Source organism: Ranitomeya imitator, chromosome 9 (genome assembly GCF_032444005.1).
Source record: "Ranitomeya imitator isolate aRanImi1 chromosome 9, aRanImi1.pri, whole genome shotgun sequence".
In the NCBI taxonomy this organism is placed as follows: domain Eukaryota; kingdom Metazoa; phylum Chordata; class Amphibia; order Anura; family Dendrobatidae; genus Ranitomeya; species Ranitomeya imitator.
In genome coordinates, this window is record NC_091290.1 from 146,264,800 (window position 1) to 146,279,800 (window position 15,001).

A 15,001-nucleotide genomic window follows, 5' to 3' on the forward strand; every position below is an offset into this window, starting at 1 on the left:
ACAAATCTGTCTCCTGTCTGTTACAGTGTATCATCCAGAGCGGATACAATTGTGCCGCTCCTGTAGTGTTGGACTCTAGTAATAATCCGCTGATTTGGGCTCATTGCCCCTTTTTGTGCTTCGTTACAGGCTTATCTCCAGCTCGGGGTCCATGAGAAGCTGGGACTGTCGGGAAGACCGGATCGACCCATCGGGTGCCTGGGGACATCGAAGGTGACGAGTGTGATACTGTCGCGGGTCGTGACGCGTCCCTCTGGGGTTCTGTCGCATTTTATCGTAGCCTCTCATTCAGTGTCCGCGGTGATAACATAATGTACCATCCTGAATGTAATTCTCTTACGTTGGACCCCAAGAGCTTGCACTCTAATCATCTATTGCTCCAGAGGGCAAAAGAACCAGATGTTTTCAGTTCTGCAAACCTATTGACATGCAGACTGAAGCTGGGTGTTTCTGGGCTGGGTCCTGTGCAGATGTAGCAGAGCTGAGTAGATGCGCTGGCATTTCACCCTGTGATATTAGTTATTCCCCCCCAATGATTACTGGCCAAGGGGAACAGGGATTGTCCAGAGCAAACACCAACACAAATGCTGCATGACAGACTCGGCTCTGCTACATCTCTAAGGAGCACAGCAGCCATCGTTCCGCTGCGGTCCATTCAGCACTGCTACATCTCTAAGGAGCACAGCAGCCATCGTTCCGCTCCGGTCCATTCAGCACTGCTACATCTATAAGGAGCACAGCAGCCATCGTTCCGCTCCGGTCCATTCAGCACTGCTACATCTCTAAGGAGCACAGCAGCTATCGTTCCGCTCCGGTCCATTCAGCACTGCTACATCTATAAGGAGCACAGCAGCCATCGTTCCGCTCCGGTCCATTCAGCACTGCTACATCTATAAGGAGCACAGCAGCCATCGTTCCGCTCCGGTCCATTCAGCACTGCTACATCTATAAGGAGCACAGCAGCCATCGTGCCCCTCCGGTCCATTCTTCACTGCTATATTTATAAGGAGCACAGCAGCCATCGTGTCCCTCCGGTCCATTCAGCACTGCTACATCTATAAGGAGCACAGCAGCCATCGTTCCGCTCCGGTCCATTCAGCACTGCTACATCTATAAGGAGCACAGCAGCCATCGTTCCGCTCCGGTCCATTCAGCACTGCTACATCTATAAGGAGCACAGCAGCCATCGTGCCTCTCCGGTCCATTCAGCACTGCTACATCTATAAGGAACAGGAACAGGATCTATAAGGAGCACAGCAGCCATCGTGCCCCGTGTCACATTTCTGTTCCTCCTTCAGATTTATCGCATCCTCGGGAAGACTGTTGTGTGTTACCCCATCGTGTTCGACCTGAGCGACTTCTACATGTCCCAGGACGTCATGCTGCTCATAGACGACATACAGGTAAATCCCACGTGGATGATCTCTGCTATAACACTGACCCCACAGCTAGGATGTCTGCACCACGTGGGCTCTGCTATAACACTGACCCCACAGCTAGGATGTCTGCACCACGTGAGCTCTGCTATAACACTGACCCCACAGCTAGGATGTCTGCACCATGTGGGCTCTGCTATAACACTGACCCCACAGCTAGGATGTCTGCACCATGTGAGCTCTGCTATAACACTGACCCCACAGCTAGGATGTCTGCACCATGTGAGCTCTGCTATAGCACTGACCCCACAGCTAGGATGTCTGCACCATGTGAGCTCTGCTATAACACTGACCCCACAGCTAGGATGTCTGCACCACGTGGGCTCTGCTATAACACTGACCCCACAGCTAGGATGTCTGCACCTGGAGCTCTGCTATAACACTGACCCCACAGCTAGGATGTCTGCACCGTGTGAGCTCTGCTATAACACTGACCCCACAGCTAGGATGTCTGCACCGTGTGGGCTCTGCTATAACACTGACCCCACAGCTAGGATGTCTGCACCACTTGAGCTCTGCTATAACACTGACCCCACAGCTAGGATGTCTGCACCACGTGAGCTCTGCTATAACACGGACCCCACAGCTAGGATGTCTGCACCATGTGAGCTCTGCTATAACACTGACCCCACAGCTAGGATGTCTGCACCATGTGAGCTCTGCTATAACACTGACCCCATAGCTAGTATGTCTGCACCACGTAAGCTCTGCTATAACACTGACCTCACAGCTAGGATGTCTGCACCACGTGAGCTCTGCTATAGCACTGATCCCACAGCTAGGATGTCTGCACCATGTGAGCTCTGCTATAACACTGACCCCACAGCTAGGATGTCTGCACCACGTGAGCTCTGTTATAGCACTGACCCCACAGCTAGGATGTCTGCACCACGTGAGCTCTGCTATAACACTGACCCCACAGCTAGGATGTCTGCACCACGTGAGCTCTGCTATAACACTGACCTCACAGCTAGGATGTCTGCACCAGGAGCTCTTCCTCCTGCAGCATGAAATGACGATTTTTAGGGGAAATGGAGCCGAGAACGATTTCAATTACCAGGATTAATAAAGTAAATGAGACCGAACCGCAAATCCACCAGGCTGGAAACGCGTGGGAGAAAGGCTGGAATGTGTTTAACCCCTCCGTGCTGTCTCTTAAAGGGATTTGGAGAGTGGAAGGCATTGCTTCTTGTTCTGACAGCTTTAATGATTTTTTTTTTTTTTAATTTCGTCTCTTTTCTTGCAGAACGCTCTGCAGTTCATCCGTCAGTACTGGAAGATGAAGGGGCGGCCGCTGTTCCTGGTGCTGATCCGCGAGGATAACATCCGGTATAGTATGGGAGCCGGAAGGTTTAAAGGTCTTATGTTCTTCCCCTGTAACCTTGGCCCCCTGTTCCTTTTCTCAGGGGGAGCCGGTTTAACCCAATCCTGGACATGCTTGCCTCCTTTAAGAATGGGAACGTGGCTGGCGTCAAAGTTCACGTGGACAGACTGCAGGTGGGCGCCTTTATTGGGGCCGTTGTTGTTTGGTGCTCGGCCTCGCTGCGTCCTGCAGATGTAGCAGAGCTGAATTTGCCAACATGCTCTACATAGCGCACAGCCGCACCGTCGGGTTATCCGCGGTCCTGTATGAATCCGCAGGCGCCCGCTCGGCTCTGCTACATCTGCGAGTCGTGGCTGGTTGCAGAGGAGCGCAGCTCCGGAGCGGAGCCTGAATAATTGAGGGGTTTGTGTTTTTCTGCGGCCCCACAATCGTTGCGCTTTTAGCTCTCATTACTTATTCATACAACCTGCAAATTGCTCCGAACTCGTCATCTTCCCTTTACTCTCACGTAAGTGACAAGCGGACAGCGGCAAATCCCTCCGCTCCTAAAAACACGCAAAAACATTGGCTGCATTCTTTATTTTTTATGTTGATTTTCTGTTAAAAAAACAAAAAAACATGAAGCGACAAGGGAGGGAAGGCGCGTGCTGGGTGATGGAAGAAGTCAGGTCTGAAAAAGGGGCAACTTTTATTTTTCTTCTTTTGCTCAGAACTCGGATTTTTTCCTCCGCCCCTCCCCCGTTCTCTGCACTTAAATTAATGACGGTGCTTTAAGGAACCATTAAAATAATTGAACATTTCTAAAATTCTCCTGGTGGCGGCCAGTTCTGTGATTTACCTCTGCAGTCTCTGAACTTTTGCCAATTAATTGAGATTTCGGCTCTTTACAAGAAAAGATTCCAAGAAAAGCTTTTATTTTTCTTTTCCAGTGCCATAAACTGAGCGGGGTGCAGGGCGGAATAAGTTCCCGGGGCGACATCTTCAACCCTCGTCTTACAAACTGCACCCCCCCCCCCCAATAGCATCTCGATTAGTTTTCATGTCATTACATTACTTTTTTTGCCAGAGCTGCAATCACAATTCTGCCTTCTTCCCGCTTGCACTGTGCAGAATTCGGCCATTCTGCAAAGTGTGCAGCATTCGAAATGGAAAAGCACTACATCTCCCAGAATGCAGCATGGTGCAGTGTATTATGGGGTATCCACAGCCGACAAGGGGGCGTCTGTCCACACGTTGCAAACGGATCTTCAGCAGCAAGATGGCAAATGATTTTTCTTGCTGGTTTTGTAGCCATGTTTTTTTTTGCACTAGTCACATACAAAGCTGTTCCTGCCAGGCCTCTGTGCCCGCACTTTTGGGCCCAGCCTGACCAGTGAACAGTACACCGTCCCGCAGTGCTCTGCACCCCTGTGCATTGGGGATGCTCTTCTTAGCTGAGGCATCTCAGACGGCTGCTAATTGTACTGAGAATGCAGCTTTGAATGTGACTGGAGAATAAGCAAGATTAGTAAAGGTCACTTAGCCGTATGGATGACTTTTATGGAGACAATGATGTTTTGCGCCTTTAACGCCAAAAGGTGTCAAATCTGCTCAGAGAGGCAACGGATGGTGCTGGTCCTTAATGGATCAGGGTCAGTCACTGATCGTTGCTGGATTGAGGGTGCCCTCCTTGCTGGATCAGGGTCAGTCACTGATCGTTGCTGGATCGAGGGTCCCCTCCTTGTTGGGTCAGGGCCGGACACTGATCGTTGCTGGATCAAGGGTCACCTCGTTGCTGGATCGGTATCTGTTACTGCTCATCGGTGGATTGGGGGCCACTCACTGCTGGATTGGGGGGTCCCCTCTGCTGGATTGGGGACGGTCACTGATCGTTGCTGGATCGAGGGTCTCCTCCTTGCTGGGTCAGTCACTGATCGTTGCTGGATTGAGGGTCCCCTCCTTGTTGGATCAGGGCCGGTCACTGATCGTTGCTGGATTGAGGGTCCCCTCCTTGTGGGATTGGGGCCAGTCACTGATCGTTGCTGGATCGAGGGTCTCCTCCTTGCTGGGTCAGTCACTGATCGTTGCTGGATTGAGGGTCCCCTCCTTGTTGGATCAGGGCCGGTCACTGATCGTTGCTGGATTGAGGGTCCCCTCCTTGTGGGATTGGGGCCAGTCACTGATCGTTGCTGGATCGAGGGTCCCCTCCTTGTTGGATCAGGGCCGGTCACTGATCGTTGCTGGATTGAGGGTCCCCTCCTTGTTGGATCAGGGTTGGTCACTGATCGTTGCTGGATCTAGGGTCCCCTCCTTGTTGGATCAGGGTCGGTCACTGATTGTTGCTGGATCGATGGTCCCCTCCTTGTTGGATCAGGGCTGGTCACTGATCGTTGCTGGATTGAGGGTCCCCTCCTTGTTGGATCAGGGCCGGTTACTGATCGTTGCTGGATTGAGGGTCCCCTCCTTGTGGGATTGGGGCCAGTCACTGATCGTTGCTGGATCGAGGGTCCCCTCCTTGTTGGATCAGGGTTGGTCACTGATCGTTGCTGGATCTAGGGTCCCCTCCTTGTTGGATCAGGGTCGGTCACTGATTGTTGCTGGATTGATGGTCCCCTCCTTGTTGGATCAGGGCTGGTCACTGATCGTTGCTGGATCGAGGGTCCCCTCCTTGTTGGATCAGGGTTGGTCACTGATCGTTGCTGGATCTAGGGTCCCCTCCTTGTTGGATCAGGGCTGGTCACTGATCGTTGCTGGATCTAGGGTCCCCTCCTTGTTGGATCAGGGTCGGTCACTGATTGTTGCTGGATCGATGGTCCCCTCCTTGTTGGATCAGGGCTGGTCACTGATCGTTGCTGGATTGAGGGTCCCCTCCTTGTTGGATCAGGGCCGGTTACTGATCGTTGCTGGATTGAGGGTCCCCTCCTTGTGGGATTGGGGCCAGTCACTGATCGTTGCTGGATCGAGGGTCCCCTCCTTGTTGGATCAGGGTTGGTCACTGATCGTTGCTGGATCTAGGGTCCCCTCCTTGTTGGATCAGGGTCGGTCACTGATTGTTGCTGGATCGATGGTCCCCTCCTTGTTGGATCAGGGCTGGTCACTGATCGTTGCTGGATCGAGGGTCCCCTCCTTGTTGGATCAGGGTTGGTCACTGATCGTTGCTGGATCGATGGTCCCCTCCTTGTTGGATCAGGGCTGGTCACTGATCGTTGCTGGATCTAGGGTCCCCTCCTTGTTGGATCAGGGTCGGTCACTGATTGTTGCTGGATCGATGGTCCCCTCCTTGTTGGATCAGGGCTGGTCACTGATCGTTGCTGGATTGAGGGTCCCCTCCTTGCTGGATCAGTATCTGTTACTGATCATTGATGGACTGGGAGCCACTCGCTGCTGAATTGTGGGGTCCCCTCCTTGCTGGATTGGTATCGATCACTGCTTGTTGCTGGTTTAGGGGTCTCCTGCAGACACTGATAGTGTTTCTTCTTGCAGACGCTAATATCTGGAGCGATGGTCGAGCAGCTGGACTTCCTGAGGATCAATGAGTCGGAAGTGTAAGTCGCCCCTTACAGTCCTGCAGCAAACACTGCTCAGCTACTCCAGGGGTCTTAAAGGGACAGCTCACTTCTGAGTGTGAACCATCGATGGTAGCAGCCATCGATGATGAGTGCTTTAAAGGGCCTGAAATGCAAGACTCTCATTCCATACTCAAACTTGAAGTTTTTTTGTTTCTGCTTTCTCAGGATCCCGGAGTTCCACAGCTTCGAGGAGCTCGAGGTGCCGAAACACTCCAAAGTCAACAGGCAGTCCAGCATCCCAGTCGCCGACCGAGAGAAGCAGCCGGACATCAACATGGCGGACTGGAAACACCGGCCCACCTTCGAGATCCTGCAGAAGCTGAACGTGAGTCCCCGAGCTGCCAGTGTCCGGCATTGCTCGCAGTTAGCAGCCGTTAACCTCTTCATCACCTCTTCCCACAGGACTGCACCTGCCTCGCCTCTCAGGCCATGCTGGTCAGCATCCTGATGAAGAGAGAAGGGCCGAACTTCATCACAAAGGAAGGTGAGTGAGCAGCTAGGTGTATGACCCACTTAGCGTGGGATTGTTTGTGTTTCTTATTTTGCTGGCAGACCCCTCTGGACAGACAGTAAGGGTCAGTACTAATTGCATGGATTGGTTGATGTCTGCTCCTTCTGGATTTTTATTTTTTATTTCACTTTTGGCTTCAGAGCCATTAACCGGTGAAAACCTGCAAGTGCGATTATTGGTAACGAGTCTGAGCCGCTAATTAAGATGTGGGATCCACGGTCTCGAGTCATCTTCAGGGACCAATAGGGGGAAATTAGAAGTTATTAGCAAAAATACTCCATAAACCTTCGGGAGGCTCCTCCTGATTAATAACTAAATATCATCGTCCCATCACCTCCACCATGATGTCACCTCATGCCGATGGATCCGACGAGGCGCCGTGTTCCCATCACCTCACCATGATGTCACCTCAGGCCGATGGATCCGACGAGGCGCCGGGTCCCCCACTGTCTGTACACGGCGTGTAATAGTCCGTCGTGAGGCTCCCTATAAATAAGCCTCCTCTCTGCAGGGGCGACACCGCGGTCCTGTGCCATCCGCCTGCTCCTCGCTCCTCACATCATCACCTCTCTCTCATTTCTTTTTTTCGGCAGGTACTGTGTCCGACTTCATGGAGCGGATCTATAGGAAAGCGGGCAGCAATAAGCTCTGGTGAGTGCGGGGTCTATCGGGGGGCTACCGAGGATAATAAGCATTAGATCTTAACAAGTGGACTCTGTTTATACCTCCGGTCATCAGATTCCAGCAGAGTTGTTCTGCCTGCAGCTTTGGTGGTGACTGGAGTACTACATGCGATATGTCAGTAGTTACTCCCCATTATATGTAGTGGAAGTCACTTGTGAGTAAGTGTGTTACATGGCGGATGACGTCTTCCTTTATCCATGTCGGCGGTCTCACCGGTAACCCCCCGCTTCACCCCCATTATTCGCACTACTGCACTATAATCCTGCTATAATACATCCTAACCCCGGAGTCCCTGCATGGTGCGTTACACGGTCCCCTAACACCACAGGCATCCCTGCTGATACCGGGTATGGGGGGCAGTGCCCACCAGGGCTTTATGTCTACAGTGGAGTGAGTCCCTGAATGGTCCCAGCATTTCATCCTCCGTCGTCCTACGGTCAATGAGGGGAATGGTCCCTACTTACAGCTGATGGGGGGAGCGACGCTCTGCAGGGGTCGGTCCATGTGCGGGGGGCACCGACTGGAGCTGTCACGTTTATAGCGGCTGCGCTCCATGGTGCGGGATGGTGCGTTTATAGTGTAGAGGGCGCAGAATACTACAGTTATAGAGAGACCCTCCATGGTGCCGGCTATGGTGGTCATAATGCGGGGCGGGGGGGGGGGGGGGCGCTTTATGACCTTGCCCTGCCATAGAGTAGCATAATTCTAGTGCAGGGGGCACGGTCCATAGTGCTGAATTGTGGGGGTGCTCCGTCTGGTCCCGCTCCTAGTGAAGGGGTGTTAGGTAGTATAGCCATAGAATGGGGGGTCCTCATATCGGGGGGTCTCTCCTGTACACACGGCAGCTTTTATATCCTGGCTGTTGCAACTCAAGGAAACCACAGGAGGATTAGGATTTTGGGGCTTCCTAAATATAAAAGAATTAAAGCCCATCCCCCGCACCCTCCTTCCACTTCACCGCGATTGTTATCTGTTGTCACACGCAGGTTTGTGGTCCGTTACACCGCCGCCTTCATGCAGAGGGTGGCCTCGTCTATGGCGCCACATATCACCACGCTTGTGGTACACGGGAAGCAGGTAAAAAGCCGCAACCGCGCCGCCGTCGGCTTTTACGGGAGCGGCCATGGATTGCTTTGCACGGCCAGGAACATAATTCTGCACGCATTTGGATTAACCGGCATGAACTAACCCAGCGCCTCCGATACACGGCAGGAGAAGAGGAGCTGTGAAGGGTCATAGATGTAGCAGAGCCAAATGTGCACATCAAGAAAGAAGAATGCACTGGGTCTACTGACAGTCCTATGTAAACCCAGACGACAAACTTGGCTCTGCTACATCTGTACAGCAGATCGCCACCACATTACTGTAAAGTGACCCCGAACTGGAGGTTGTGCCAGATGACAAACCCGGCTCTGCAGATCAGACAGCCCGGACTAAGCGCTCCATTATGGGGCATTAGCAGCGCCCCAGTGTCAGCGTTCGTTCTGCAGCATAAAACCCGAGGAGGAAAACAACCTCAGAAACCCAATTAGGTGTCTGCGCCCGGACGACCCCGCCGGACACGGACCCGAGTCGACGGAGTATATTGTCACAGCCAGAGCTGCATTCATAATTCTGCAGCACCTACTGCCCACTCTCCAGTCCGTGCTCAGACGCGGTGCATTGTGGGACATGTAGTTTGTTTTTCTGTGGCTCACCCACAATCCAGGGACTCACTGAAGCTCTTTCTATGTACGTGGTTGTCGTATGAATGCAGCTCTGGATGTGACTGGAGGAGAAGATACAAGTTATTTTAGAATTAGACGGTGTCCTGATGTAGGGGGCAGCCTGAGACTTGTAGTCCCACGGGCTCTTCTGCAGTGGTCGCCGTCTGGGCTCGTTACATTTGATCGATTGTATTAATATTGTTTCCTCGTTAGCGACTGACGGAACTTCTGCCGCCTCATGTAATACCCAGAGGGAAGCGTCGTTGTTGGCGCAGCCTGATGGTGCATGTGTGGCCGTGGAGTGGCACTGCTCTGTTTTCTGCTTGCAGGTCTGTTGTGCGTCTCGCTGCCAGTCTATTAGGTAAAATAGTGGACAGCCTCGCCCCGTCCATAACTAACGCATTAGTTCAGGGCAAGCAGGTGAGTACTACAACCACCATCCTCTCATACAGACACATACATGTATCCAAGCATAGCCCTGTACGATGGTCAGAGGTCAGACCCCACATCCTGCAGTGGTACAGGAGGGGCATTAATGAAGGTGCGGCCCCCGTACATATAATGGGGGTCAATACAACTGCTTATGGGGGTCGACTAAACCCAGGAGAGAGCCCCGCACAACGTCACCTCCGTCCAGTCTCTTCCTCTTACAGGGGACCCCATTTTTCCATTATGAGGGATTGGGGGTCCCAGACATTATCAGACCTTTGTCCCGGGGGTCTCACACAAGACCCCACTGCCTCCTCTCACACAATTTAGTTATCCTACAACTTCTGCTTCCTGTCAGTGAATGGGGGGAACATTCTTGTTTCCCAAAAAAATGTGCAAACTTAAAGGGGGGTTTCCAGCTTCAGGAAAGTTGTGCCCCCGGATATAAATTGTTTTAAAAGTAAAAGGTCATTACTCACCCTTCCCAGGTCCAGCGCTGAGTCTCCGCCGCTGCTCCTGCTGTCTGTTATTGTCTGCAGTGCTAACGGCATGTCGGCAGCGCTGCAGGCAATCGGTGAGCTCATAGGCTCATGCAGGACAGCTGAGCACTGTGAGTGGCTGCAGCGCTGCCGACAATACCAGATCCCAGGAGAGTGACTGTTGGACCTGGGGAGGGTGAGGAAATACAGATGTTTGGGGTTTTTTTAAACCATAAAAGTCCTTTTCACAGATGAGGGTTTGTTACAGTTGCATCCAGTCCGGACAATCCTGATGAAATAGACACCCAGCATTCAGTTGTCAGGCTCACGGATGTAGACTGGATACAACGGTACCAAATACTCTGCTGTGGGAAGTATTGGGTTGGTGGCGGCCCTGCTGGCTGGGTGGCGGCCTTGCTGTCTGGGTGGCGGCCCTGCTGTCTGGGTGGCGGCCCTGCTGGCTGGGTGGCGGCCCTGCTGGCTGGGTGGCGGCTCTGCTTGTGGGTTCCTGCTCTGCTGGGTCGCTGGCGGCTTTGGACTGTCTGTATTCACTGACAGCAAGCAGGATTCTTGCAGAAGGTGAGGAATTGTATCACATCATTGACTTTGCTTAGCTAACGGACTAATCAGTTACTTGGGTGAGCAGCAGCCGGTGACTTTGTCAGCAGCTCTGTGACGGGTGGTAGCTTTTCTGCACACGGCGGCTCTGCTGATCGGCGGCTCTGCCCGTTCCTCGCCCACCATGACCGTGATTCTGTTTTCTTAGGTGACTCTCGGTGTTTTCGGCCACGAGGAAGCGGTCATCTCCAACCCGCTGTCACCTGGGGTGATAAAGGATATCATCTACAGCAGGTGCAGCCCGTACGACGAGCGCGAGGCCGTCCTGCAGCAAGAGCTGGTCATCCACATCGGATGGATCATCTCCAACACACCGCAGCTGTTCAGCGGGATGCTAAAGATCCGCGTGGGGTGAGTGTATCCGCACCCGACTGACCCCGAACCGCTCCACATTATGTCCTCTGTGCCATCTTCGGTAATAAAGCTAGTGATAACATGACCGCAGCTTTGGCTGTGAATGGAGGAAACAAGAAGAAATGAAGATCAGCACCTGTTGCTGCTGTTTCCAGTTTCTGTGTCTTCAGGATTTTCTGCTAAGGAAAGAAATAAAATCCCCTTTCACCTTTCTTTGTTGCACCTGGTAGTTGTAATTAGCGGCACCGGCTCCGTCCAGAGGGGCCGCGGCTGCGATAATCTTCTTATCGGGGTCCAGTAATTAAATGTAAATCCGTGAGGGCGACATTTATATGTTGTGAGATTAAGGAGATCCCCTCTTCTTACTCTCCGTCTTGTGGAGTGCTCCTTTAATTAGCAATATATACAAAGTAGATTGTGTATTTTTTTTCTCTGCAGCTACCGGACATTAATGGCGCCGCTTGTCTCCAGGGGAGGAAAATTGTAAAAACTTAAATTTTCCCCCAACATGGATGTGATGCTGCAAATGTCTCCTCTTACAGATGGATAATTCACGCCATGAGATACGAGCTGAAGATCCGCAGCGGGGAGCAGCCAGACGAGGACATCTACCAGCTCTCACCCAGCGAGATCAAACAGCTCCTGCTCTGTATTCTGCAGCCGCAGCAGTCCGGGAAGTGAGTGCCGTCCTGCGGGATGGAAGCGGGGCGAGGGCCGTCCTGCGGGATGGAAGCGGGGCGAGGGCCGTCCTGCGGGATGGAAGCGGGGCGAGGGCCCTCCTGCGGGATGGAAGCGGGGCGAGGGCCGTCCTGCGGGATGGAAGCGGGGCGAGGGCCGTCCTGCGGGATGGAAGCGGGGCGAGGGCCGTCCTGCGGGATGGAAGCGGGGCGAGGGCCGTCCTGCGGGATGGAAGCGGGGCGAGGGCCGTCCTGCGGGATGGAAGCGGGGCGAGGGCCGTCCTGCGGGATGGAAGCGGGGCGAGGGCCGTCCTGCGGGATGGAAGCGGGGCGAGGGCCGTCCTGCGGGATGGAAGCGGGGCGAGGGCCGTCCTGCGGAATGGAAGCGGGGCGAGGGCCGTCCTGCGGAATGGAAGCGGGGCGAGGGCCGTCCTGCGGGATGGAAGCGGGGCGAGGGCCGTCCTGCGGGATGGTAGCGGGGCGAGGGCCGTCCTGCGGGATGGTAGCGGGGCGAGGGCCGTCCTGCGGGATGGTAGCGGGGCGAGGGCCGTCCTGCGGGATGGTAGCGGGGCGAGGGCCGTCCTGCGGGATGGAAGTGGGGCGACGGCCATTCTGCGGGGCGAGGGCCGTCCTGCGGGATGGCAGAGGGGCGAGGTTGGCGCCATCCTCCAGGGGGATCTGCACGCTCACCTCTGTGAGGGGGGTGTCCTAATTGCTGATGGTTTCCCTGTACGTCTGGCTACATGTCAGCACCCTTCTGCAGCTTGTGTCAGTGACCGGACCCCTCCGTTCCTACGCAGGTGCTGGCTGAACCGCAGGCAGATTGACGGCTCTCTGAACAGAAATCCGGCCGGATTCTACGACCGAGTGTGGCAGATCCTGGAGAGGACGCCCAGCGGGATCATCGTGTCCGGAAAGTTCCTCCCTCAGGTATGAAGATGGCGGTGTCCGCCCCGGGGAAGACTTCATATACCGCAGTGTACGATGAGCCAGCCGCTCCCAGAATTAACCCTTACTCCATTTCACACACAGCAACCCACCCTGTCCGACATGACGATGTACGAGATGAACTTCTCGCTGCTGGTGGAGGACATGCTGCAGAACATCTCACAGCCCGAGTACCGGCAGATCATTGTGGAGGTACCGAGCCCCAACACCAGCCCCACGCGGGCGATCCTTGTGGTTACCCAGACTTTGTATTATCTGTACCACAGATTACAAGCGTCACATACCGGGTCACATTCATCCCTAACTAATGCATTTATTTTTTTTAACTAATAATTTGCTGTAAAATATCAGGAATTAAATAATCTTCCTAATCCCTGTGCCCATCCCCGCTGACCTCTGGCCCCTCCCCGCTGACCTCTATGGCCGGCCTGTGCTCCTGACCTCTGGCTCCTCCCCGCTGACCACTATTGCCCGCCTGCACTGCTGACCTCTGGCCCCTCCCCGCTGACCTCTATGGCCGGCCTGAACTGCTGACCTCTGGCCCCTCCCCGCTGACCTCTGGCCCCTCCCCGCTGACCTCTCGCCCATCCCCTCCTCAGCTCCTGATGGTCGTCTCCGTCATCCTGGAGAGAAACCCCGAGTTTGAGTTTCCAGAGAAGGTCGATCTGGACCAACTGATGAAGGAGGCGTTCAGTGATTTCCACCGAGATCATAGCCGAATAGAAGGAACGGAGAAGCAGGTGAGGAGGAGAAGACGAGCTGTATACAGGGGGGATACACGGGTGGGACTGGCGCCGTATACACGTGCTATAGAAGACACGGACAACAAGCAGAGGTCCTGACAATTAGAAATTGCAATAATCTATATAAAGTTCTGAACCTTCTACTAAATGTTATGTCAGTTCTGCGCCATTTTCAAGACTTCTGCTTGCTGTTGGTGAACACGATATTGTACGGAGTAAGTTATTGAGCGAGGTGAGAAACTGCAACAAAGGATATTACAGAAGTAGAATTTCTGCAGCTTTGTAGCGATGGTTCTGTGAATTCCTCGCCGTCTCCGTGATCCGCTTGCTGTCGGTGAATGAGGCGTGTTCGGTGCATGTACATCTGCGCAGAGACAAGGTTGTTCACTTACTCACAGCTGCGGAGCTATTGGGAATCAGAAGTGATCGATCAGTCGGGTCTGTCAGTTGCAGAGCTGTGGCCCCCTGAGGTGATGTGGCCCCGGCGGCTCTAACTCTGCGCTCTCCCCCCAGGATGACATGTCCGCCTTCTACAACACTCCCCCGCTCGGCAAGAGAGGGACCTGCAGCTACCTGACGAAGGCCGTGATGAACATGCTGCTGGAGGCCGAAGTCCGGCCGGGCACCGACGACCCCTGCAGCGTCAGTTAAAGAGCCCACCCCGCCCCGGGGGTCTTACACAAGGCTTGGCTTCTGTTTTTCATTGCATTAAGTAGGCTGTAACAGCCGCTCGAGGACTGGTCCCCTAGACAGCAGCAAAAGCGGGCAGAGTCTTGCATCGTTACTTCCTCTGCTTGTTGTCAGCGATTGCAACCATTCCCGTTTCCATCCGAATGCCGAAATATCTCACAACTGGGGGTTTGTTACAATCGCGTCCTGTAGCTAAAGCTGCACTGGTACATTGCAACAAACCATCAGGACAGGAGAGAGATTAGTGTCATCTAGGCTGGATATCATTAGTCTGCAGTCACTGACAGAAAGCGGAGATGGTGAAGAATGGAGACACAACGTACGGCAAAGCTCGACGTTATAAAACTCAGGGGGGGGATTTAAAAGGAGAGTACACCCCTCTACTGTACTGACTGCTGCTCGCTGTTATCAGCTACGTGTTTATAGTTTTCCTCCTTAAATATATCCGTGTGTGACTGATATAAGCCGCTAGTGTCACAGATGGCGGCTGTGGAGACGCATTGTTGTGGAGATGCCCTGTGTACAGTATCGGGGCGGCCCCTGTGATCACACGCGGTCCTATGTACCCTCCTTTTTATATATATATATATATATATATATATAATATATATATATATATATATATATATATATATATATATAGATTCAAAAAAGAGGCAGCACTCCATAGTAAAGTGAAAAAAAGTGTGGAAGGTTTTAATCAGCCCACATAGCCGGGCAACGTTTCAGCTCCATCTGAGCCTTTTTCAAGCAGTGAGTGACCATACCTGGTGTCCTTTTATACGTGTCTCAACCAGAATTAGATTAAATCTAATTACATATACAGTTAATCAATATCCACATAACTAATACAA

The 15,001-nt window shown here is 53.2% G+C and overlaps 1 protein-coding gene across 3 annotated transcripts in view; it reads left to right on the top strand.

The window, feature by feature from the left end:
- PHKB (phosphorylase kinase regulatory subunit beta) overlaps window positions 1–14,760 on the top strand; it is a 114,620-nt gene extending 99,860 nt beyond the window's left edge. For 2 of the 3 annotated variants that reach the window (XM_069739327.1, XM_069739329.1), the window contains 15 exons: window positions 130–213; window positions 1,299–1,403; window positions 2,683–2,765; window positions 2,843–2,933; window positions 6,223–6,284; window positions 6,474–6,633; window positions 6,711–6,792; window positions 7,413–7,470; window positions 9,539–9,629; window positions 10,884–11,086; window positions 11,632–11,766; window positions 12,567–12,696; window positions 12,799–12,906; window positions 13,314–13,454; window positions 13,971–14,760. In XM_069739327.1, the coding sequence (XP_069595428.1) occupies window positions 130–213; window positions 1,299–1,403; window positions 2,683–2,765; window positions 2,843–2,933; window positions 6,223–6,284; window positions 6,474–6,633; window positions 6,711–6,792; window positions 7,413–7,470; window positions 9,539–9,629; window positions 10,884–11,086; window positions 11,632–11,766; window positions 12,567–12,696; window positions 12,799–12,906; window positions 13,314–13,454; window positions 13,971–14,108 (1,671 nt within the window). In that variant the 3' untranslated portion in view covers window positions 14,109–14,760. Of the gene's footprint in view, window positions 1–129; window positions 214–1,298; window positions 1,404–2,682; window positions 2,766–2,842; window positions 2,934–6,222; window positions 6,285–6,473; window positions 6,634–6,710; window positions 6,793–7,412; window positions 7,471–8,489; window positions 8,581–9,538; window positions 9,630–10,883; window positions 11,087–11,631; window positions 11,767–12,566; window positions 12,697–12,798; window positions 12,907–13,313; window positions 13,455–13,970 lie in introns of all 3 variants that reach the window. The other variant, XM_069739328.1, reaches the window with a different exon arrangement.
- The last annotated feature ends 241 nt before the right edge of the window (window positions 14,761–15,001 follow it).